Source organism: Haemaphysalis longicornis, unplaced genomic scaffold, assembly GCF_048455015.1.
Source record: "Haemaphysalis longicornis isolate Haplotype H1 unplaced genomic scaffold, Haemaphysalis longicornis Haplotype H1 scaffold_10, whole genome shotgun sequence".
Lineage (NCBI taxonomy): Eukaryota > Metazoa > Arthropoda > Arachnida > Ixodida > Ixodidae > Haemaphysalis > Haemaphysalis longicornis.
The window spans coordinates 23,229,691-23,253,634 of record NW_027526204.1 but is presented as its reverse complement, the minus strand read 5'-3'; the positions used below and the strand labels follow the sequence as shown (position 1 = coordinate 23,253,634).

General features: G+C 45.5%; 1 protein-coding gene across 1 annotated transcript in view; it reads left to right on the top strand.

Annotated features, from left to right (window-relative positions):
• Nucleotides 1–23,430, top strand: part of LOC144159760 (uncharacterized) — a 125,952-nt gene extending 102,522 nt beyond the window's left edge. Inside the window, exons 3-4 of the mRNA XM_077691453.1 lie at nt 22,485–22,600; nt 23,191–23,430. Coding sequence (XP_077547579.1) covers nt 22,485–22,600; nt 23,191–23,430 — 356 coding nt within the window. The remainder of the gene's footprint in view (nt 1–22,484; nt 22,601–23,190) is intronic.
• Nucleotides 23,431–23,944: the final 514 nt, after the last annotated feature.

The window sequence follows — 23,944 nt, the reverse complement described above, 5'->3', positions numbered from 1 at the left end:
ATAGAAAAATAACGTAAAGCTCGAGCACACGCGCGACACAGTAAATCGCACTTCACTCGTTTTGTATGCTCTTTCCATTTTGCGATTTCCGTCAGTAATTTCAAAAGTGTTATACCATCTATCATGCACCTATAACAACGAGCTCAACGTCAAGCTTCGGTGTTATAACTAGACGTTTCACTCGCGCAAATCTATCCGAGAGTCCCGGAGGAAATTCGTAAGAGTATGCTCATACCTACACAAAAGGTTGTCTAAATAGGTGAAAATCTTAGGAGTGAACATTGAATTGCTAGGTATGAGACCCCAGCAATCAAGCAGTCAGACAAGAGGGCATTACCAGCGAAGCAAGGTTCTGTTGAGGAGCAGCATGGTTTTCCTTCATGGCATAGCCTGCATAACCTAGCTACCGCTGCAGCAGCAGGTGTGCGCCCGGACTCTTCGTTAGTTTACATTTTGGCTTTTTTCTGGGAAACCGCCGCGGCTGCTGTTTAAACTTTGGGGCGATGTGGCGTCCTGGAAGATGGCGAAACGTCCACAGTGCACGCTCCACAGTGCACGGAACCTTCTTCGCTCGTATTGAGGCTGATCTCCACCAGCCTAATCAAAACTTGAGGCCTGCTTCCGGTGCCGGCTACGCATATGCACTCTAACAGGTCCTTTATCGCAATCGGGGTTAAAGTACCCTGCACTACGGCCTCTTCTCACTGCTTCTCACAGTGGGTGTAAAGACGGGCATCAGCTGTTTTTTGTACCACTACTCAGCGCGTCCAAATATAACCTACTCATCACTGTATTGTTACATCCGATTACGTGTAAGTCCTCCCTATACAACGACGTGTAACGTTGAGACCTGTGCGCAGCTTTGCAAAACAATCTGCAAAATAATCTCGGTCCAGTATTACCAGTCAGGGTAGTCGTCTTCATGGAGGTCGCCAACGAGGTGGTAGGCTTTCCTGCGTGAAGAAAAGGTGTGAATTCAATGCGAAGTTAGTTTGCGCCGTTCTTCACAAGACACATAGCAATTGTTGGTGAGCCATTGCTCTATGAGATGAAGGTTTCACTGAAAAGATGATACCATGGAATCTATGGAGACGTATTCTTGAAGGCAGGTGGCAACTGTTTAATCCACATACATCTAAGATTGTGTGGCAACATGAGGCATGTCTGTGTTTGTAAACTGAAGTTTTTCTCCTTGGCTGCACACATGCTGGTGAGGAGGTTGCATCAGCGCACGCGAAAGAGTTAAAACAACAGTATTTTGAAGTCAACTACGTGCCTGGTGGCCAAAAATGTGTCAAGAGAAAATTTGGGCTGGCCGCAATCAAGACCGCAAAGGCATCTGTTAGGTTCCAGTCTTTACATGGACAATTGGCAATTATCCTATGGCCGAGCAACCGCACACCTTTTTGCCACAGGAAGCAATCAGAAATAATGAAATAAAGCCTCTCTTTACCCGTACTTATGGCAAAGTGGACGGCATTTTTGAACACAAACAAAACAACAAATATACAGAGACAACGTGAAGATGGAGCACACGCATGACACAGTAAATCGCACTTCACCCATGCTGTATGCTCTTTCCCTTTTTCGGCTTCGGTCTGTAATTTAAAAAGTGTTATACCGTCTATCATGCACCTATAACATCGAGTTTAACATCAAGCTTCGGTGTTATAACTAGACGTTTCACTAGTGCAAATCTATCGGAGAGCCCCGGAGGAAATTGGTAAGAGTATTGTCATACCTACAATAAAAAGTTGCCTAAATAGTTGAAAATCTTAGCAGTGAGCATTCAAATGCTAGATATCAGACCCCAGTAATCAAGCATTCAGACAATACGGCAAACCAGGGAAGCAAGGTTTTGTTGGGTAGAAGCACGGTTTTCCTTCACGGCATAGCGTGCAGAACGCAGCTACCGCTGAAGAACCAATTGCTCGTTGCAGGTTGACGTTGCAGCAGGTGCACCAGGTGCGCGCAGAATCTTCGTTAGTTTACATTTTGGCTTCTGTTCTGGGAAACAGCCACGGGCGCTGTTTTTACGTTGGTACCATGTGGCGTCAAAAAGAGTGCCAAGCGTCCATACTGCACGCTCCACAGTGCACGGAACCTTCTTCGCTCGTATTGAGGCGAGTCTGTTCCAGCCTAACCAAAACGTGCGATCTGCTGCCGTGCGGGCTACCGCACATGCACTCTGACAGGTCCTTTGTCGCTAGCGGGGTCTTAGTACCGTCCAATACGACCTCTTCTCTCGTCTTCTCACATAGGCTGGAAAGACAGGCGGCCGTTTTTTGTTCCTTTACTCAGCTCTTACAAACATAACCTACTCTTGGCTCTTGTGTTACCTTAGATTACATCTTAGTCATCCAACTACCACGACGTCCAGCCTGGAGACTTCTGCGGAGCCTTACTACCTCACAGTGTTTTATTTTCAATCTCCCCTGCTTTTAAAAAATCTACGGTTCCCATTGACTGGCAAGAAAAAGTCGAACGTATGCAGTACGACGTGTCTAGCCAAGACGCGCTATTTCCGGTTATTTTCTTTGCTCAAGCATGCAAACCCATTACGTGCGAAAGTCCAACTTCACACTTTGACTAGTACGCTGCCTGGTAATCTTTGAATTTATCAAATAAACATGCAGTTCACAAATCTAAATAACAATCTGCAAAAGAAATCCTGGTCCAGTAGTACCGGTCAGGGTCGTCGTCTTTATGGAGGCCGCCAAGGAGGCGGCAGGTTTTCCTGCGTGGGGAAAATGAGTGAATTCAATGCGACGTTTTTTGTGCTGTTTTTAACAATGCACTTAACATTGTTTTTAACAATGCACGCTATCATGGAATCTATGGAGACATATTATTGAAGCCAGGTTGCGAAGCACATGCATGTATTATTGTGTGGCAACATGAAGCATGTTTGCGCTTGTAAACCGAAGTTCTTCCCCTCGGTTCCACACATGCTGGTGAGGAGGTTGCATCAGCTCACGCGGAAGAGTTAACAATAACAGGATTTTGAAGACAACAACGAGCCTGGTGACCAAAAATGTGTCAAGAAAATATTTTGCAAAACAATCTGCAAAATAATCCCGGTCCAGTATTACCAGTCAGGGTAGTCGTCTTCATGGAGGTCGCCAACGAGGTGGTAGGTTTTCCTGCGTGATGAAAAGGTGTGAATTCAATGCGAAGTTAGTTTGCGCCGTTCTTCACAAGGCACTTGGCAACTGTTGGTGAGCCATTGCTCTATGAGATTAATGTTTCACTGAAAAGATGCTACCATGGAATCTATAAAGACGTATTTTTGAAGGCAGCTGGCGGATGTTTAATCCACATACATCTAAGATTGTGTGGCAACATGGGCATGTTTGTGTTTGTAAACATAAGTTCTTTTCCTAGGTTCCACGCATGCTGGTGAGAAGGTTGCATCAGCTCAAGTTGAACCGTTAACAATAGCAGACTTTTGAAGACAACCTCGGGCCTGGTGCCCGAAAATGAATCGAGAGAAAATTTGGGCTGGCCGCAATCACAACCGCAAAGGCGTTTCTTAGGTTCCAGTCTGTGGATGGACAAACTGCAATTGCCCTATGGCCGAGCAACCACACGCCTTTTTACCAGAGAAGCAATCAGAATAAATAACATTGAGCCTCTACCTTTATACATGGCTAAGTGGACAGCGTTTTTGAATAAAAAAAACAACCAATATACAAAAAGAACGTAAAGCTCGAGCACACGCGCGACACAGTAAATCGCACTTCACTTGTGCTGTATGCTCTTTCCCTTTTGCGATTTCCGTCTGTAATTTCAAAAGTGTTATACCGTCTATCATGCACTTATAACTACGAGCTGAACATCAAGTTTCGGTGTTATAACTAGACGTTTCACTCGCCCAAATCTATCCGAGAGTCCCGGAGGAAATTCGTAAGAGTATGCTCAAACCTACACTAAAAAGTTGTCTAAACAGGTGAAAATCCTAGCAGTGAACATGGAATTGCTAGGTATCAGACCCCAGCAATCAAGCAGTCAGACAAGAGGGCAAACCAGCGAATCAAGGTTCTGTTGAGTAGCAGCATGGTTTTCCTTCACGGCATAGCCTGCATAACCCAGCTACCCCTGCAGCAGCATGTGTGCGTCCGGACTCTTCGTTAGTTTACATTTTGGCTTCTGTTCTGGGAAACAGCCACGGTTGCTGTTTAAACGTTGGTGCAATGTGGCGTCCCGTAGGAGGGCCAAACGTCCACAGTGCACGCTCCACAGTGCACGAAACCTTCTTCGCTCGTATTGAGGCTAGTTTCCACCAGCCTAATCAAACCTTGAGGCCTGCTTCCGGTGCGTGCTACGCACATGCACTCTAACAGGTCCTTTATCGCTATCGCGGTTTAAGTACCCTGCACTACGGCCTGTTCTCCCTGCTTCTCCTAGTGGGTGTAAAGACGGGCATCAGCTGTTTTTTGTACCGCTACTCAGAGCGTCCAAATATAACCTACTCATCACTCTATTGTTATATCCGATTACGTCTTAGTCCTCCCTATACAACGACGTCTAACCTGGAGACCTATGCGCAGCTTTGCAAAACAATCTGCAAAAAAATCTCGTTCCAGTATTACCAGTCAGTGTAGTCGTCTTCATGGAGGTCGCCAACGGGGTGGTAGGTTTTCCTGCGTGAAGAAAAGGGGTGAATTCAATGCGGAGTTAGTTTGCGCCGTTCTTCACAAGGCACATAGCAATTGTTGGTGAGCCATTGCTCTTTGAGATGAAGGTTTCACTGAAAAGATGCTACCATGGAATCTATGGAGACGTATTCTTGAAGGCAGGTGGCGACTTTTTAATCCACATACATCTAAGATTGTGTGGCAACATGAGGCATGTTTGTGTTTGTAAACTGAAGTTTTTCTCCTTGGCTGCACACATGCTGGTGAGGAGGTTGCATCAGCGCACGCGAAAGAGTTAAAACAACAGTATTTTGAAGTCAACTACGTGCCTGGTGGCCAAAAATGTGTCAAGAGAAAATTTGGGCTGGCCGCAATCAAGACCGCAAAGGCATTTGTTAGGTTCCAGTCTTTCCATGGATAATTGGCAATTGGTTTAACATCAAGCTTCGGTGTTATAACTAGACGTTTCACTAGTGCAAATCTATCGGAGAGCCCCGGAGGAAATTGGTAAGAGTATTGTCATACCTACAATAAAAAGTTGTCTAAATAGTTGAAAATCTTAGCAGTGAGCATTCAAATGCTAGATATCAGACCCCAGTAATCAAGCATTCAGACAATACGGCAAACCAGGGAAGCAAGGTTTTGTTGGGTAGAAGCACGGTTTTCCTTCACGGCATAGCGTGCAGAACGCAGCTACCGCTGAAGAACCAATTGCTCGTTGCAGGTTGACGTTGCAGCAGGTGCACCAGGTGCGCGCAGAATCTTCGTTAGTTTACATTTTGGCTTCTGTTCTGGGAAACAGCCACGGGCGCTGTTTTTACGTTGGTACCATGTGGCGTCAAAAAGAGTGCCAAGCGTCCATACTGCACGCTCCACAGTGCACGGAACCTTCTTCGCTCGTATTGAGGCGAGTCTGTTCCAGCCTAACCAAAACGTGCGATCTGCTGCCGTGCGGGCTACCGCACATGCACTCTGACAGGTCCTTTGTCGCTAGCGGGGTCTTAGTACCGTGCAATACGACCTCTTCTCTCGTCTTCTCACATAGGGTGGAAAGACAGGCGGCCGTTTTTTGTTCCTTTACTCAGCGCTTACAAACATAACCTACTCTTCGCTATTTTGTTACCTTCGATTACATCTTAGTCGTCCCACTACCACGACGTCCTGCCTGGAGACTTCTGCGGAGCCTTACTACCTCACAGTGTTTTATTCTCAATCTCCCCTGCTTTTAAAAAATGTACGCTTCCCATTGACTGGCAAGAAAAAGTCGAACGTATGCAGTACGACGTGTCTAGCCAAGACGCGCTATTTCCGGTTATTTTCTTTGCTCAAGCGTGCAAACCCATTACGTGCGAAAGTCAAACTTCACACTTTGACTAGTACGCTGCCTGGAAATTTTTGAATTTATCAAATAAACATGCAGTTCACAAATCTAAATAACAATCTGCAAAAGAAATCCCGTCCAGTAGTACCGGTCAGGGTCGTCGTCTTTATGGAGGCCGCCAAGGAGGTGGCAGGTTTTCCTGCGTGGGGAAAATGAGTGAATTCAATGCGACGTTTTTTGTGCTGTTTTTAACAATGCACTTAACATTGTTTTTAACAATGCACGCTATCATGGAATCTATGGAGACATATTATTGAAGCCAGGTTGCGAACCACATGCATGTATTATTGTGTGGCAACATGAAGCATGTTTGCGCTTGTAAACCGGAGTTCTTCCCCTCGGTTCCACACATGCTGGTGAGGAGGTTGCATCAGCTCACGCGGAAGAGTTAACAATAACAGGATTTTGAAGACAACAACGAGCCTGGTGACCAAAAATGTGTGAAGAAAATATTTTGGCTGGCCGCAATCACAACCGCAAAGGCATTTTTTAGGTTCTCGTCTGCCGATGGACAATGTGCAGCAGTTGCGGCGACAAGACACGCTTCTAAGCCACGTCTGCTCTATATACAGGTTGGTTGTGTAAATATTGCTACTACTGGTTATCGTATTGCAGCAATTGTTTCTTCCCAGCGATTGTGGTGACTTGGTGCTCATTTTCTGCCGTGCAATGCCTACTAACGCAGAGCTAGCTCTGAGGATTACGTCTGTTGAGGTGTTGCTTCAAGACAAGCTGAATTCTATGATCAACACACTTGCTGAAAATTTTAAGGCTAAATTAGAAAACCTGCGACTCGGGGAACATGTTAAGCTTTCCGAGACTGTTGGCGTTCTTAGTACACAGTACGACTTGATAAAGGTCAAACAGGCGCAGTTGATAGCGTCCAATAAGAAGCTTTCGGCACGCAACGCAGCTCTTGAAAAAAGGTTGGGCGAACTTGAGCAGTACTCAAGGCTGAACAACATTGAGACCAAGGGAGCCCCAGTGACGGAAGGTGAAAGCTGCCATGACATTGTGCAGAGCGTGGCAAACGCTATCGAGTGCCATGTTGAGGTACCTCACATCGACGTCGTGCATCGCGTCTCAACAATGTCAAAAAACACGAATGAAAAAAACATCATCGTGGTTTTTTTCTCGCGCGACAAAAAGCACGACTTCCTCTGGAAGGTTCGTAAGGCAAGACTGTGCACGATCAACATAGGATTTTCTGGGAATATCGATGTGCCTATCTTCGTCAATGAGAATTTGACATTAGATAAAGAAGAAAATTTTCCAAGGCCCTTGCTCTTAAGAAGGAACACAACTGGTAATTTCTATGTACCGACAACTGTCGCATCAAGGCAAGAAAAACTGAGGGCAGCAAGGGCTTTCGCATAGAGACAGAGAGGGACTTTAGGGTCTTCACATAATCCTCTGTCCTGCATCTTTCTGAGTAACTAGTGACAACCTTCCTCCAAGGGCTTTGCTGTCACCTAATTATGCAAAAATCCGTCTTTCTAACAAGCAGTCTCCAAATCACTTCAATGCACGAAGCCTAAAGAAGAACATCGACGCAATCAATAATTTTATAGCTTCGCTCAAACATCCCTTCTCGTTCTTATGCGTATCAGTAACCTAGCTTTCTGATTCTGACAGCTATATGTACAGTTTCCCTTCATAATAAACGAGTATTGTAATCGAGCATCAGATAGCCATGGAGGAACAGCAATTTTCAGTTCCCCTAATATCTCGTACACGCGTAGAAATGATCTATCGTTTACTACTACCCTTTGCGAATCAGTCTTTATCGAAACAGATAAGTCCCTCCTTTCACATAACAATAAAAATTTCGTCATTGGTTGCATCTATCGTTCCCCTTCATCTTCTCTCGCTGAATTCCTGCTTAACCTTGACACCATTCTTAATTAGCTAGCATTTGAAAACATGGACGTTTTGGTAGTTGGCGATCTAAACGTTAACTTGCTTGATACCGAGTCTAACTCATTTGCTGCATATACAGATTGGGATTCGAATCTCTGATATATTCACCTACCAGATGCGTGCGCAATTGTCCTTGTACTTTATGAGACCATGCGTTATCTAACCTATCACCATAACCTTTTTCAGCCGTTATTGACACAGACATCACCGATATTTTTTCTATTTTGCTTATTTTTGACACGGACGTGCCTGAAAAATGCAGTTCTCACCTTACATCTGTATTTGATTCAGTATAATTTAGAGACGTTATATGGCCGACTGACAGATGTACAAATAACTCTGTGGATAATGCAGAAGTAGCAATGCAGCAGTTTTCTTGTGCATTTGTAAAAGCTGTGTCATCTAGCACAACTACGGTTAAATGTAAAAAAAGATTCAGCTACCCTACTAATCCTTGAATTGCTAATGGTCTTTTAGAAAGCATGCGAAAGAAACCAAAAAGCAACCATCCCATTCCAATTTAACTATACGTTACAAGAAATACTGCTTCCTCCTAAACATTTTTTTAAAACAGGCAAAAATACGTTATTATAACAATGAATTTGGTAAACACGAAAATAACCGCAAAAAACAATGGAATCTGTTTAACACCTTCCTCAACATGACTACAGTTAATGCCTCAATACGAAAAATTACCCACAAACCTAAATCAGCCAACTGAAATTGCCGAAGCTTTTTGCGATTATTTTTCTTCTGCCTCTAACAATACCCCTCACTCTGTGAATGCGGAACTTGGTATACGCCGTGCTAGCCAATCTTTCTTTTTATTCCCTCTTACGCCGGGAGAAGTGCCGTCTACCCTTGGCGCACTGAAAAACAGGAGCCCATGCCTAGATAACACTTGTATTCGCCATTTCAATTTCGTTTCCCATTATTTGGAAATACACTCAGCCATATAATAAATCTTGTATTTAGATCTGGAACTTTTCCGTCATCTCTAAATAAATCGAAAGTGGCACCCATTTTCTAAAAAGGTGGTCGATTATTAATACCCTAATAAATTATTATAATATTATTACCGCCCCATGTCGATTCTCTCTTGTATGAGTAAATTTATTGAACAGCTATTTTCCAAACGTCTCAACGGCTACCTCACTAAGTTTAATATACTTAACCCCTGTCAATTCGGTTTCCGGTCTGGACGTTCCACTAACCTAGATTACTTTCGTGAACTGACTATTTAAAGAAATCAATTGTCTATAGAAATTTCGCGGGTTCATTTTTTCTAGACTTTGCTAAAACCTCTGATACCATTATTCACCAAATCTTGTGTAATAAATTAGAAGCTTATGGCATAAACGGACGTGCATTATTGTTTCTGAAAAGTTGCTTACTAAACAGACAATACAATGTATATGTTGCTGTAATTCTTCTCATGGCGTCTTGTACGCGGACAAGACAACCGTATCATTATCTAATAAATCAATATTTTCATCACCTCTAACTTGAATGCAGTGATTAACAATGTTGTAAACTGGTGTCATGACAATAACATAATTATTAACCCAGGAAAATAAATTTATGGTGTTCAGTTCTTGTCAGAAAACTATCACTTGTTTTCCGGGAACAAAACTTGGGCCTCACTTAATTGCGCCATGTGACCGAGTTAAATTCCTCGGCATTCATCTCGACCCTAACCTTGCATATCAATCTCAGTTTTTCAATCTCAAGCAAAAAACCGCTTTCGGCATTCGACCTTTAATCGAGCCTCGGCGCTTTTTCCCGCATCATGCTTTGCTGTCTTTTGTTCACAGTCACTTCCATTATGACATTGTTTCATGGGGAAACGCTTGCTCTTCTCACGTTTCATCAGATCATTACATTCAAAATTCATGTATTCGTAATATAACGTTTTTTCATGTCGTTCCTCCGCCTCAGGTATACGACGTGAGAATAACATACTCTCAATTAAAGCAGTATTTAATTACAACTTGGGAAAATTTTTTAACAAATTATTGCACTGTTACCATTCACATGATTTCATTGATCTTGTTAGTTTAAGAAGCAAAAGCTTCACTAGACTTTCAAGTAATATAACTTCTTATTGGCAACTGTTCGCACTAATTACGGTAAGAAAACCTCTTGTTTCGCAGCTGTCACATTGCGGAATATTTGCCTGTCATGGCCAAATTATCGTCATATATTACGTGCTTTGAAAAAATCATTCAGAGTTTTTTTTTATTTACTTATAATCCTGTTTAGTTCGTATTTATGATTGTTATTCTCATATGTTGTCGTATGCTTTTACTTTTTTGTCTTTTCTTCATATTGTTTGTATAATTTTTGGTATTTATTTTAGGCCACCTTTTTCAGTTTCTGTACATTAGAAATTTACTTCACTTGTCTTTTATACTGATTTGATTATATGATGAGCTCTCACGGCTATTTGCTGCTTTTACTAAATTGTTTGTGCATTAATAATCGAGGGTCACCTTACAGTGTGTTGAATCTGGGACCCTCGTCTGTATGAAAACATGTTTCTACTGTTTTTCTAATGAAATAAACCCCCCCTTAAATCTGCAATTACCGTACGGCCGACCAACCACACACCTTTTTGCCAGACGATGCAATCAGAATTAAAAAATAGAGCCTCTCTCTACCCGTACTCATGGCAAAGTGGACAGCATTTTTGAGCACACAAAACAACCAATATACAGAAAGAACGTAAAGCTCGAGCACACACACGACACAGTTAATCGCACTTCACTCGTGCTATATGTTCCTCCCCTTTTGGGGTTTCCGTCTGTAATTTCAAAAGTGTTATACTGCCTATCATGCACCTATAACAACCAGCTCAACATCAAGCTTTGGTGTTATAACTAGACGTTTCACTCGTGCAAATCTATCCGAGAGTCCCGGGGAAAATTGGTAAGAGTATGTTTATACCTACGGTAAAAAATTGTCTAAATAGGTGAAAATCTTAGCAGTGAACATTGAATTGCTAGATATAAGACCCCAGCACTCAAGCAGTCAGACAAGAGGGCAAACCAGCGAAGCAAGGTTTTGTTGGGTAGCAGCACGGTTTTTCTTCACGGCATAACGTGTAGAACTAAGCTGCCGCTGAAGAAGCTGGTTCTCGTGGAAGGTTCCCGTTGCAGCAGGTGCAACAGGTGCGCAAGGACCCTTCGTTAGATTACATTTTGCCTTCTGTCCTAGGAAACAGCCACGGGTTATGCTTAAACGTTGGTGCCATGTGACGCCCTGTAAGAGTGCCAAACGTCCACAGTGCACACTACACAGTGCACGGAACCTTGTTCGCTCGTATTGAGGCTAGTTTCTTGCAGCCTAATCAAAACTTGTGGCGTGCTGCCCATGGGTAATACCGCACATGCACTCTGGAGGGTACTGTGTCGCTAGCGGAGTCTGAGAACCCTGCAATACGACCTATTTTCCAGGATTCTCACATACGACGGAAAGACAGGCATCACCCGTTTTTTTCTTCCTTTACTGATCGCTTCCAAACATAACCTACCCTCCACTCTATCGTTACCTCCGATTACATCTTAGTCCTCCCACTAGCACAACGTCTAGCCTGGAGACCTGTGCGGAGCCTTACTACCTCCCAGTGTTTTATTCTCAATCTCCCCTGCCTTTATAAATTATATGCTCCCATTTACTGGCCAAGCAAAAGTCTAACGTACGCATAAGATGTGTCTTGCCAAGACGCGCTATTTCCGATTTTCATCCCTCGTGCGTGCATACCCATTACTTGCGAAAGTCCAACTTTTACTAGTATGCTGCTTAGAAATATTTCATTTAAAAACACATGCAGTGCACGAATCATTCTTAAACAACAATCTGCAAAAAATCCAGGTCTGGTATTACCAATTAAAGACGTCGTCTTCACGGTGGTTTCCAACGAGGTGGTAGGTTTTGCTGTGTGGGGAAAATGTGTGAATTCAATGCAAAGTTAGTTTCCGTTGTTCTTCACAATGTTCTTCACAATTCACTTCGCCACTGTTTGTGAGATTTTGTTTCATGAGATAATGCTTCCAAATAGAATCCGCTACTATGGAATATAGGGGGGTTGCATTCTTGTAAGCAGCCGGCGACTCTGTAACCCACATACTTCTAAGCTTGTGTGGCAACATGAAGCATGTTTGCGCTTATAAACCGAAGTTCTTCCTTTGGGTTCCACACATACTGGTGATTAGGCTGCATCAGCTTACGCAGAGTGTTAAGAATAACAGCATTTTTAAGAACACCACGTGCCTGGTGGCCAAAATTGAGTCCACAGAAAATCTGGGCTGGTCGCAATCACAACCGCAAAGGAATTTGTTCGGTTCCAGACTGTAGATAGACAAACTGCAATTACCCTATCGCAGAGGAACCACACGCCTTTTGCCAAAAGAAGCAATCAGAAGGAATAAAAAAGTGCCTCTACCTGTACACATGGCAAAGTGGTGAGCGTTTTTAAAACACACCTGTAGAACAACCAATACACGGAATGAACTTAAGGCTCAAGCACACGCGCGAAACAGAAAATCGCACTTCACTCCTGCTGTATGTTATTTCCATTTTATGGTTTTCATCTGTAATTTCAAAAGCGTTATACCGTTTATCATGCACCTATAACAACGAGCTCAACATCAAGCCCTGGTTTTCTTACTCGATGTTTAACTCGCGCGAATCTATCGGACAGCCCCGCAGGAAAGTTGCAAGAGTATGGTAATATCTACCATGATACGTTGTCTGAATGGGTGAAAATGGTAACGGTGAACATTAAAATGCCGGATTTGAGGGCCTAGAAATCAAGCAGTCAGAGAAGAGGGCAAACCATCAAAGGCAGGTTTTGTTGAGTAGTACAACGGTTTTCATTCACGGCATAGCCTGCAGAACTCAGATACTGCCGCAGCAGCAGGTGAACGTGGCAGGTTGACGTTGCAGCAGGTGCAGCAAGTGCACCCGGAGTCTTCGTTAGTTTACGTTTTGACTTCTGCTCTAGGAAACAGCCACGGGTACTTTTAAACTATGGTGCCATGTGGCGCCCTGTAAGGGTGCCAAACGTCCACAGTGCACGCTCTACACTGCACGGAATCTTCTTCACTCGTATTGAGGCTAGTCTCTTCCAGCCTAATCAAAACGTAAGGACTGCTGCCCGTGGGTAATACCGCACATGTACTCTGACAGGTCCTTTGACGCTAGCGGGATCTAAGTACCCTGCAATATAACCTCCTCTCCCGGCTTCTCACATATGGTGGAAATACCGGCAGTAGCCGTATTTGTCCCTTTACTCAGCGCTCCCGAACGTAACCTACTCTTCACTTTATTGTTACCTCCCATTACATGTTAGTCCTCCCTATACGAAGACATCTAGCCTGGTGACCTGTGGGGAGCCTTACTGCCACACTGTGTTTTATGCTCAATCTCCCGTGCCTTCATAAATTCCATCTATGTGTTTTTTTACTGGGCAAGCAAAAGTCAAACCTACGCGGTACGAAATGTCTCGGCAAGATTTCCGACCCTTTTCTTCGCTCGCGCGTGCATACCCTTTACGTGGTAAAGTTAAACTCCACATAGGGACTAATTTGCTGCCTAAAAATTGTTTATTTTAATGAAATAAATGGAGTCCACGAATTATTTTAAATAACAATGTGCAAAATAATCCGGCTCCGGTATTACCAGTCAGGGGCGTCGTCTCCATGGCGTTTTCCGACGATATGGTAGGTTCTCCTGCGTGAGGTAAAATGGGTGAATTCAATGCGAACTTAGTTTGCGCTGTTCTTCACAATGTTGTTCACAATGTTCACTATGCGCCTTATGTTCAGACTGTTCAAATATTGCACGGCGGGCTTCATCCGTCGTCTTTTTCGCGCGCATGAAGTACGGGTTGGAATAGCAACTCGCCGAAACCTTTGGCATGTACAGTTTTCCTCTATTTTCCTCCCACCATGCAGTTCCCTTGCGTCCCCTTCATAATCTCTCTGCTAGGATTCCCCTTACCTCCGGCCTTTCGCTTTTTACTAAACCTGGCCTACTTCGATAGCCCGCGACCTCTGAGCCCCTCTTTTCGGTCTTTTCACTCCTTCGATTTACCTCTGTCTCCTTCCTCTTTTACTTTTGTGGACAATGATTTTCCTGAATCTGTCATTTTCCTTTAACCGTGTTCTATACTAACTCGCCCTTTCCCTTTACTGCCTGCTGCTCTTCTCTTCCTTTGTATGTTTCTTCCCTTATGCCATCACAACTGCATATTTGGCCTTTTCAGCAGCTCACTCTCAACTAATTCTACAATCCCACTATCGTCCTTGAGCTCACAATTTCCTTGGAAGCCCTCCCTTTCCGTACTTCTCTTGCTACTCTTGCAAATTCTATTTTCTCTTGGACTCGCCTATTATCCTCATTCTTTATATTCCAGCTACCCCTTCTGAGCCTGTCTTTCCTTAGTAGGACTGTAGAGCCTACTCCGCATTCTTACAGGTTCAGTACCACACCAGTAACAGTGGTAACCAGTTCATGGGTCACGCAGAGATCAACAGAGAAACCCCTTCAAAGTAGGTTGTAGTGGCGTCAACATCGGCCACCTTTAGCCCCTCTATGATCGTCATCCGCTTCTCTCCATAATCATCATCAGCGCTGCGGGGACTGTTGCCTCAGCTGTGCGACGCGACGGTCGCCTGTGTTTGCCGCCCACTGTGTTCAGGACGGGTTCACACATCCTGAATAAATATAGGAGGCTACACCATAACCGATTCCAGGCCTCCTGCCTACAAGGTTATGAAAAGACTATTTATTTTCAATTTTTTTTGCCCCTTTGTTGCGCTCCTGCAAACGCGTACGAGGAACTCGGCAAACTGATTCAGTCATCTTATTGGTAAGTAGAACGCTTCTAGCCCTCTTTTATTTTTGTAGCAAATCACTCCATCTTCCTGCGGGCTTGTGTATTTTCTGCACGCACCATCGGTCGATGTTCGTCGCTCTGGTTGGATAACGGGGCGACCAGTCCTTGGTCCTCCATCCCGATCACTGCCCTCCGGTGCAGATTCGTCAGGTTCGGTGGAATCGTCATCTGGCAGCGAAGTTCAGAAAAAGAAAAGAGGAAGCATAAATTACAGTGTTCAGCTCAAGCCTATACATTTCATGTCGCTTCGGCGCCGCCAGCGTGATGCAAATTTATTCCTTCTGATACTGCTTCACTTCAACATTTGTCCTTCACAGTTAAATTAAATGAAAGGAAAATAATTGCCAACAGGCTGCAGTATTCGCCTCGATGACATAACGTGGCGCAGCCTACGAGGAACGCCATTTATTAGATGCAGTGTCACGTTGTCGTTTCGTAGAACACATTTCATGGGCTTATGCTGCGGCGAGTAATTTTTTTTTGTTATAGCGGCCTTGTCCCAACCTCCACGTTGTTTCTGGCATTAGAAGGTTGTCGACTGACCGACTCATTTGTGTAAGGAAACAGCGACTCGCTTAGTCCTAGCGACACCGCCGCGTCTAGATATATAGTTGCTACAACTGAGACTCACAGCTCGTATAGTCAGCCAACGCCATAGGACAATGCAACTGATGCTGAGGAAAGTACGCTGTTAATTTATGAAGGAATACTTGCTACCTAATGTACCAGAATGTGTGTGCAACGAATGTAACAGGTCTTGCAACAGCGACAGAAACGTGTCGCTCAGTTCTGATCTTACCGCGCTTACGGCAAGCATTGCTTGGCAATCATAAACTGTACGCGAGAACGTTAGCTGATTGCTTGGACCCACATGCTTAACTGTGCTGGCATGATCTGCAATTTTCCAGAATCTGCTGGTGGCGAAAAGCGAAAGCGCCCGTATGTTCGAGAATTTGGTGCACGTTAAAGCAGCTACGTAGGTAAAATTAATCCGGAGCCATTTCCTACGGCGCGCCTGTGTAGCGTGGCTCGTTAAACCGCATAATCAAATCTATTCACTGTGGCGTAAGCCGCGCCCATCTCCCCTACAATGCTTCTAATGTGAAACGCTTTCCGTGGGAGGAACAAAACCTGGGTCTCTCGTGTTGGGAAGCCAGCGACTATCCGCGTGCTCAATTTTGACATGGTCAAAGCGAACGCGACGCAACTGGTATCGATTCGCGCCGTACACTCTCAAGCCAAGCGTAAGGCCTACACAGCGCCCTCCCGATAGTTGCTCAATGTATTCTAGAAAAGTGGTGCATACCTCCGCAGTAGCACACACTCGCATTGTGGGGTTCGCAAACCAAATAATCCCCAACGACAAAGCTTCACGTTCAACCATCGTCGTCGCTAGAAAAAGGGATGCAAGATTTTTAGTGATCCTCCATTTCATTAACAATCGCTGCCGCAGTCTGTACGGGGGAGATTTTTACCTTTTGCCACAACTTGCCCGCCCTTTATCAACAAAATTTTTCAGCGGCTTCTAGCGGCTTTATTCATGCTTTTGTTTACTTTTTCCTAGCTCCTCAGAGTGAGAAATTATATGTGCAACGTTGGCTTTACTTTGGTTTTTTAACTGAATAAGCGCACCTGTCGGTAGCATCAAGGTAAAGAACGTACAACAGCGCGCAAAAGGCGCGGATGTTTACGTAGCCAAAAAGTCGTAATGTAAAGATTTCCGGCAATAGGAGGTGTTAGAATAGGATAATAAAGCGTTGGGAACCGAAGAAGTGAGGAACCCAAACTCAACAAGCTAGCGGGAGACGCAGTTTAGAAGGGGGTCCCCTCCTGCAGCACGCAGCCGGCTTCAGTTGCTGAACGTCGGATGTTGGGAACTTTATCTTTAGCGTCAGGCAGATATTTATTCTCAGCTAGCAATACCGTTCCGAATGTAATTCATTAACACAACTTTTCATAACATGATAGCAACCATTTCTCATGTGGGACTTGGTTTACGTGGCGATTGTCATTTTAGCGATCGATAATCAAGAAGCCTGCTATAGCCTGTGTATTCTTCCTCGAGAGTAGGGCCGACCACGCCTACTAAACCGCTTGACTTCACTGTTAATAGAGAGTTTTAGCAGTCCCTCCATTTCATTCGTTACGTTGTTACCGGGTTCACCGGAACCGGTCTACGCCTGCGCGCGCGGAAGGGCGAGGAGGAAGGTCGAGGAGGCGCGGAAATGGCGAAGGCAGGCCCGCGGAACAAATCCCACTACCGTGACGAATGCCCAAGTGGCCCGACCGGTCCCGGTCCACACGCTAGCTACGTACGCGACGGAACGGACGGACTGCTAAAACTCGCTAATAAAGTGTTGATCCTCCTCTACCTCCGTACCCGCTCACCGTAGCGCGCGTGAACAAGCACGTTCTGGTGCCAGCTGTGCAGGGTCGCGCAGCGACCTCAGCAGTCGGTTGCCGTATATTGCGGCCGTGTGTTCTGTATGTACCGTCACCCGACTGGGCACTTGCGCATTCATTCCGGTAGGGCGGCTTCGTTCCACTGACGGGCCGCCCCCGCCTCGCCATATGCGCGCAGTCATTCAGGCGGAGTGCGGCACCCCTCACCGTTCCCGCCTGCGCAGTCCCAGTTGGGCTGTGGTAGGCACTGTGCAAGCGGGACGTACGGAACACAGTATGCTAAAACGGTCTATTCGCGAGTATTATCTATTCGCAATTATTAAAAGCGGAGCTGTTCAAGCCAAGCAACAAAAACCTTTGCAACAAAAAACCTTGGAGAGTATGGGAAAGTGGCTAGTAGACCCTGAACACGTGTTGGGAGTGCGTGCCTTGAGCAAAGAATCGTGGTTCCAGAGGTCTCAGGAAATCAAATCCTGCACCTTTACTTCGTGCAACCGGCAACATCACCACTGGGCCTGAGTGCTACGGGGCTAGCAGCGGTGGCGCAGATTAGGATAAGCTGGCCACTGGGGAAAAAAACGCTTGCCTTTTCCGGAATCAAAACTAACCGCCTCGTAGTATGAACCTAGTGTCTGAGCTATCGCTACATTCCAGGCGCAAAAAAATTCTCTTTTTGTTCGTAGCCCCGGGTTGGCTTTTTCCAACTGGCATACGTCTAGTGCGGGCTGACGTGGTCCACTTTAAAAAGATGGGAAAGCTTGCAGTCATGGAAAACTTTTAACGCAAGTCCTTAAATACATATGAGGTGCAACCAGCCGATCTACGACCAGGGGAGAGGAGCCGCTAGCTGTGATTTTTCTCTATCTTTGGACAACCAGTGGGACCTGCGGCATTTTTTGTGATCGTTGATTTTGAAATCATCGCTGCGGAAAAAGATTGCATAATTTTGGCGCCAAACTACCGTCTACGTTTGCCCTCGTGTAATGTCTTTTTCCGCGACCAATGTTATTTTATAATGCGACAAGGCGTTGCTACCGCCGCCTGCGTCGGTTGGAGCCGCTGCATTAGCCGTTCGTGCACGTACAGTCGGCGTGTGTAATGGCTGTGTCAGACCGTCTCTGCATGCAGAACGGGAAGCGTTCGTCCTGACGTACATTGTTGATCGGGAAAGCGAGTTGCAGCGTACGCGTACATGAAATTCGGTGGCGTAGGTGCGCATGCACCACCGTGCTCTAGTTGTTTGCGGGAAGTCTAGCGCAGCTGATACGGTTACGAATACCACAGGAGGTCAAATTACGATTGAAGAACTAAGAACTGACTTCGAACGCCGAAAATTAACTCGACACTACAATTAGAAAGTGCGTCCTAAAGCAAGTGTCACACGCTGCAAGCCAACTCCGCAACAACGTGGCACAGCGATCCGATGGGTGAGGTCAAAACGACTGCAGCGCCAGCGTCTCCAGAGGTAGAAGTGACGGCCAGTAGGTAAAAATACTCGTTGTGCTCATAGCCTTTCTCTTGGTTCCTTGAAACGTTATTTGTGTAGTTTAAATCGGTTCAATTTTCCCGCCTTTGCCCTGCTGACGCACCATCTCTTATATTTTCATTTTTTTGTTCTTTCTAGAACGGGATGAGCACGCGAGCATTGTCCTCTTTCACATTGCTTTTATCTCGCACGAGCTGGTGCCAGCGTGCGCCATTACATTTACATTCGCTATCATTAGCTAACATTTGCTAATGTTTAAATTCATTTTTATCATTCCTACGTTTGCTATTGTTACAGCAAAACCACACGAAACGTGTATCCGTAACTAAGAACTTGGTAACTTAAGATTATGTAGCTACACTTTTGCTCAACTGTGTTTCAGGTCTTCTTTGCTCTTAGAAATGGGGACGTGTATGACCTAGTCCTGCAAGTTTCTTTGTGACGCTTATTCGTATGTATGTTTCTCTTGAAAAATTGTTTGCACTTTGAACACCACAAAATGTTCGTGGCAAAGTAGCGCAAGAAAGACTATAATACTAAATAGACTAAATATAAATTCATTGGGAAATGGGAAACTGAGCAGGTCGTCATAGCATTGCTGAATACATGGTTTCACCGAGAGGCTCCATGTAAACGGCAATTGTAGTGCAGAAGCAAAGCAACTCAATATACACCGAGAAAGTTTAAATACACTCTCAGGTGTTGCATGAAAGCTGCGGGCAAACCGCAGTTACAACAATAACACTTTTCTGTATGCCTTTTCTTTCCTCTTTAGAAACAAGTAGAACGTGAGAACTCTGTTGCACGGTATCCGCTGACACACCAGGCAATTTTTGGCTGCAATAAAACCTTGCCACTGTGCTCCCAGCAATAACAATAATTAAAACAGTACGTTGTTTGTGATGCATGCTTCACGCAAAAATTTCCATCTCATATGTCATGTTTTGAACTGCAGGACACTGGCTCGTTCAAAAATGTAAAGATGACCTCCGTAAAAAAAACACGGCAACAAACATCTTTTCCCCGTATGCGACGTTATAAAAGCATAACGAATAAACTTACCGTCATATGAATGAAGCACAAAAGCAACTGTTGCTATACAGACCGATATGGCCAGTAGTGCTAGGCAGACGTAGCATATGGACCGCGTCTCGTCCTGCCTGTAGCGGAAAACCGACAAGAGACAGCGTGTAAGACAAAAGACAGGACACATATTTCAGCCGCATTTTGGCAGAGAATATGAGCGTACATGAGGCAGTCAGCGAACCAATAGTTGCTGTTTTTTGAGGCTTTGACGATTACTTCTATCCAAGGCAGTCGTGCATTGACGAAGACAGAAAATCAGTTGGGAGCTTGCAGAGGGTTCCATCTTGCACTAATAGAACCATTTGTGAGGCTGAGTTGCTACAACCTGCATCCTCATCCACAGAACTGGAGGTGTCCCCTTCCGCGCCATGAGAAGGTTGAAGAAAAGAAGCATTCCCGACACGGGCATCCCCGCCAAGTTCCTAAGCACTAGGGTTTGGGCGCCGTCTGTCCCAGAGGCGGGCTCAGAAACCTTAATCCCCTCTTGATGTAAACCTTGCCGACTGCCTCGAACATCATTTTTGAAGAATGTTCTTTAAATAAGTCATTAGTTTGGGGACGAGGGAGGGTGCTCCGCGTTGCTGCACTGAATGCCTTTCCCCCCGAACCAGTACCCGACCACGGAGCAAGTTTTTCTTGCTCCGTGTACCCGACATTGTATTCGCGCAGCCCCCAAGATTCAGTGTATGCCTAATTGCCTAATCAGGAAGTGAGTGTGAAAGGCGTTTCTTAAAGTAGTATTCTTTTTATACATTTTAAAATATTCCACCAGGCTTGCGGAAGAAAATCTGCTAGACAAAAAGTGTGCGTTTTTAGACATGCTCTTTTCGGAAATCAATAAACCTCTAGCGACTGGTCTTTTCTACATGAATATTCTAGCTTAGCTACAAATACGTATTAAACCTAAAAAATTTTGAAGAGCTGATATGGTGTTATTTCTGAAACTAAACTGTCCATAAAAATATGTCATCTTGGTGAAGCGAATCGCAGTAAGAGAACAATCATTCTGAAACATAGGACAATTATGCACGGTGGCAGCGAATGAAATAACGAGGGGCGCAACTCCAGACGGCCTGAGATCAGCCTACTCCTGTGTTTCCAGCGGCTTGGGTTAAGAAAGACGGGATAGTGAACCATCTGACACACCGCGTGTGAAACCAATGCAATCACGTGAAGAACGCGTGGCATTTTTTGGTGGCCCTTATTGGTGCCGCTTACGTTGAAACAGTACAGCTTGTCCTAAGAAATGCTTGCAGAGCCGCCTAAAATACTGCTGCAGTATTCACTCACTAGCATAATGGAGATAATCCCACAACTTATCTTAAAACTTCTCCCTGGCCGTAGGCCACTTCTGGTGCAGCAGCGTTCCATTTTTTTCTGGGTTGTCACCTTCCAGAGAATTATTTTTGCTACACGGCTTGAGGGTGGCCCCAGTGCACCTCAGTTCAAGCACAAACTAACTGAGCAATCGAGATTACCTCAGCAAAGAAAACCCGCCCTGCTCCAGACTATCAAATACTGTGGTCCTTTACACTCTAGCACGGGGGGTGTTCCTCAGAAGTTGTCCCAAACTCATCCAGTCAAGAGCGGGTTTAATGAGCAGTCACCAGTGCATTTTAGACGTTGAAGTTGTGTCGTCCGCCATTGACTGTGTTTTCAATGTTCTTCCTGGAAGCTCCTGCGGGAAACTCCTGTCATCTTTGCCGCTCCTATCGGCTCGAACTAGAGTGAACACCACATCGGACCGGACACCGCACGACTGCCAGCACTGGCTCACAACAGCCTGGGGGCTTCGTTTTTGTTTGGTGCAAAGACCTTTTGTCTGCTAACGTGCATCGCGTTAACGCGAGTTCGGAGATACAACGCTACCCCAACGGCAAAACCAACGCCATGCTTGGGCCGGGCTTCGGCTGCTGCGCAGCATCCACGAACAGACTAAGTGTGTATGACTCAGAATAGAACTTCAAAAAACCCTTGAATGTAGTTTCACGCAGTGTTCAAGTCATGGCACTGGTGGTGGAAACTGCACTGGTGGTGGAAACTGGTTGTGGAAACTTATTTATTGTAGATTGTGAAACCTTCCATCCCTTAAAACGTTTGACATATACCCCAATCGAGGAACAGATACACAACGTCACGGGGGTGTCTTAATAGCCACCAATCGGGATCTGCACTGTTCAGTCGTAGACATTTCATATCCACTTGAAATTGTTTGGCTCTGTTGGAACGTTTATTTCCCACGTGTTTTGATCGCATCTGCTACCGCCCTTCAAGCATGGCGACTCATTAGTATCATGAGAGTGCTGCTTTCGGCTTGTTGGTAGAACATGAAGAAGAACTGAAACACTAGGACCACACAAATACGCAAGATGACACACACAACCCGCTATTGCACCTTTTGTATGTCTTCGTGCCTATCTGTGTCGTCCTAGCGCTAGAATTTGTCATTCGTCATATCGAAACACGATCAAGCGAATAAACATGAATACTCAATGCACATTTACAGAGATCATACCGAGCAAGCAACGTAAGGGCAGCCTGCTCCTGCTCAACGGTCACAGCAACCACCACCACATACACGGGAAATTTCGCTCGCTCCTCTACCTGCCAGGACAGCGGCTAGCGGGTGCACGCTCGTAATCGGTGGCGCCTTTAAGGCGTCGCACGCAGCATGGGACTACTTCCGAGACACGGTAAAGGGTAGGGACCTGCCCAAGAGAGCCCTGGACAACGACTTCGTAGTCATCACGGACCCCGGCAACACCATTAGGATAGGCAACTCCGTGGCAAGGAGTTGCTTACACCCGACTTCACTATCGCCAAGAACAATCGTATGGGCAAGTTCGCGTGGCAAAATTCCGGAGACCATCTGGGCAGTGGCCACTACATTATAGAGATGTCGATACCCCGCCAGATTGTTATTACACCGTGCCACACAAGTGAAGGGATTCGAACGGGTTCTAATAAAACCAACCCAAAGATTGTCTGGTGATCCCAGACAGATTAATGGACCTTTAATCTTCTCAAAGTAGTCAGATCGGCAACAAAAACCATGGAGACCAATGAATACATAGTAAGCATGTACAGCCGCTTGGCACACCTCATCTTGGCCACATTCTCCACCATGGAGTGTTGGAAGAAACAGAAACTGAACCGTAAACTGCGCAACAAAGTGGCTGAGCTAAATAGGGCCATCGAGATGCCCTCCAAAGTACTGTGCAAACAGTAGTGAAATGAGATCTGTTACAAGGTTGATGGACAATTACATCGCGCCAGAACGTGGAACCTCCTACACCACCTGCTTGGGGAGGTTAAAACCAAGTAGCACCAATGCGACCGCCTCGCCAGGTTGATGCACATGGCGGTGCATAACTAGGGTAAAGATGCCGTGCTCCAGAAGCTGGAGCACAAATACTTACCGACTACTGACCCCAAGGTGCTCCACCCACCGCACGGTGAGTCACCCAACGCGTGGCTTGACGGGGGCAACCCGACGGCGAAAGTGGCAGCTGAGGTGCACGAGCTAAACAACCGCTCGGTACCAGTCCCAGACCTCACCACGAACAAGATTCTCAACAACCTACACGACATTTCGATAGAGGCCTTTACCTGCTAATGGAACGAGTCTGAGGATTTGGTATGCTGCATCGCCAATGGAAATGTGCCAGGACCATCCTGATTCCGAAACTGGGAAAGTAGCCGGACACGAACACCTCCGTTAAATCACGTTCACATCCCATGTGGGCAAGGTGCTGGAGCAGGTACTCGAGCGCCGATGGCAAGACTATTTCGAAAAGGAAGGCCTCTATCCAGACTCCATGATACGACTCCGATACAAACTGAGCACAGAAGGCGCCATGCTCGAGGTTAAAACAGAAATAATCGACAAGGAAGGCACGAGTGATAAAAGATAATTTTTGGCCTGCACCTCCACAGTGCTTTCGACAAGGTAAAGCATTCGGCGATCGTTGCACAAGTCGCCTAGTTGAACACGGGCGAAACCAGCTTTAAATACGCAAGGACTTGCTTACGGATCGGGCGGTAGAACTGCACGCGAGGTAGAACTGAAATAGAAGATGCTTTGGCACCACAGGCACGCAGCACGAATCGGTGGTTTCGCCGCCCCTCTT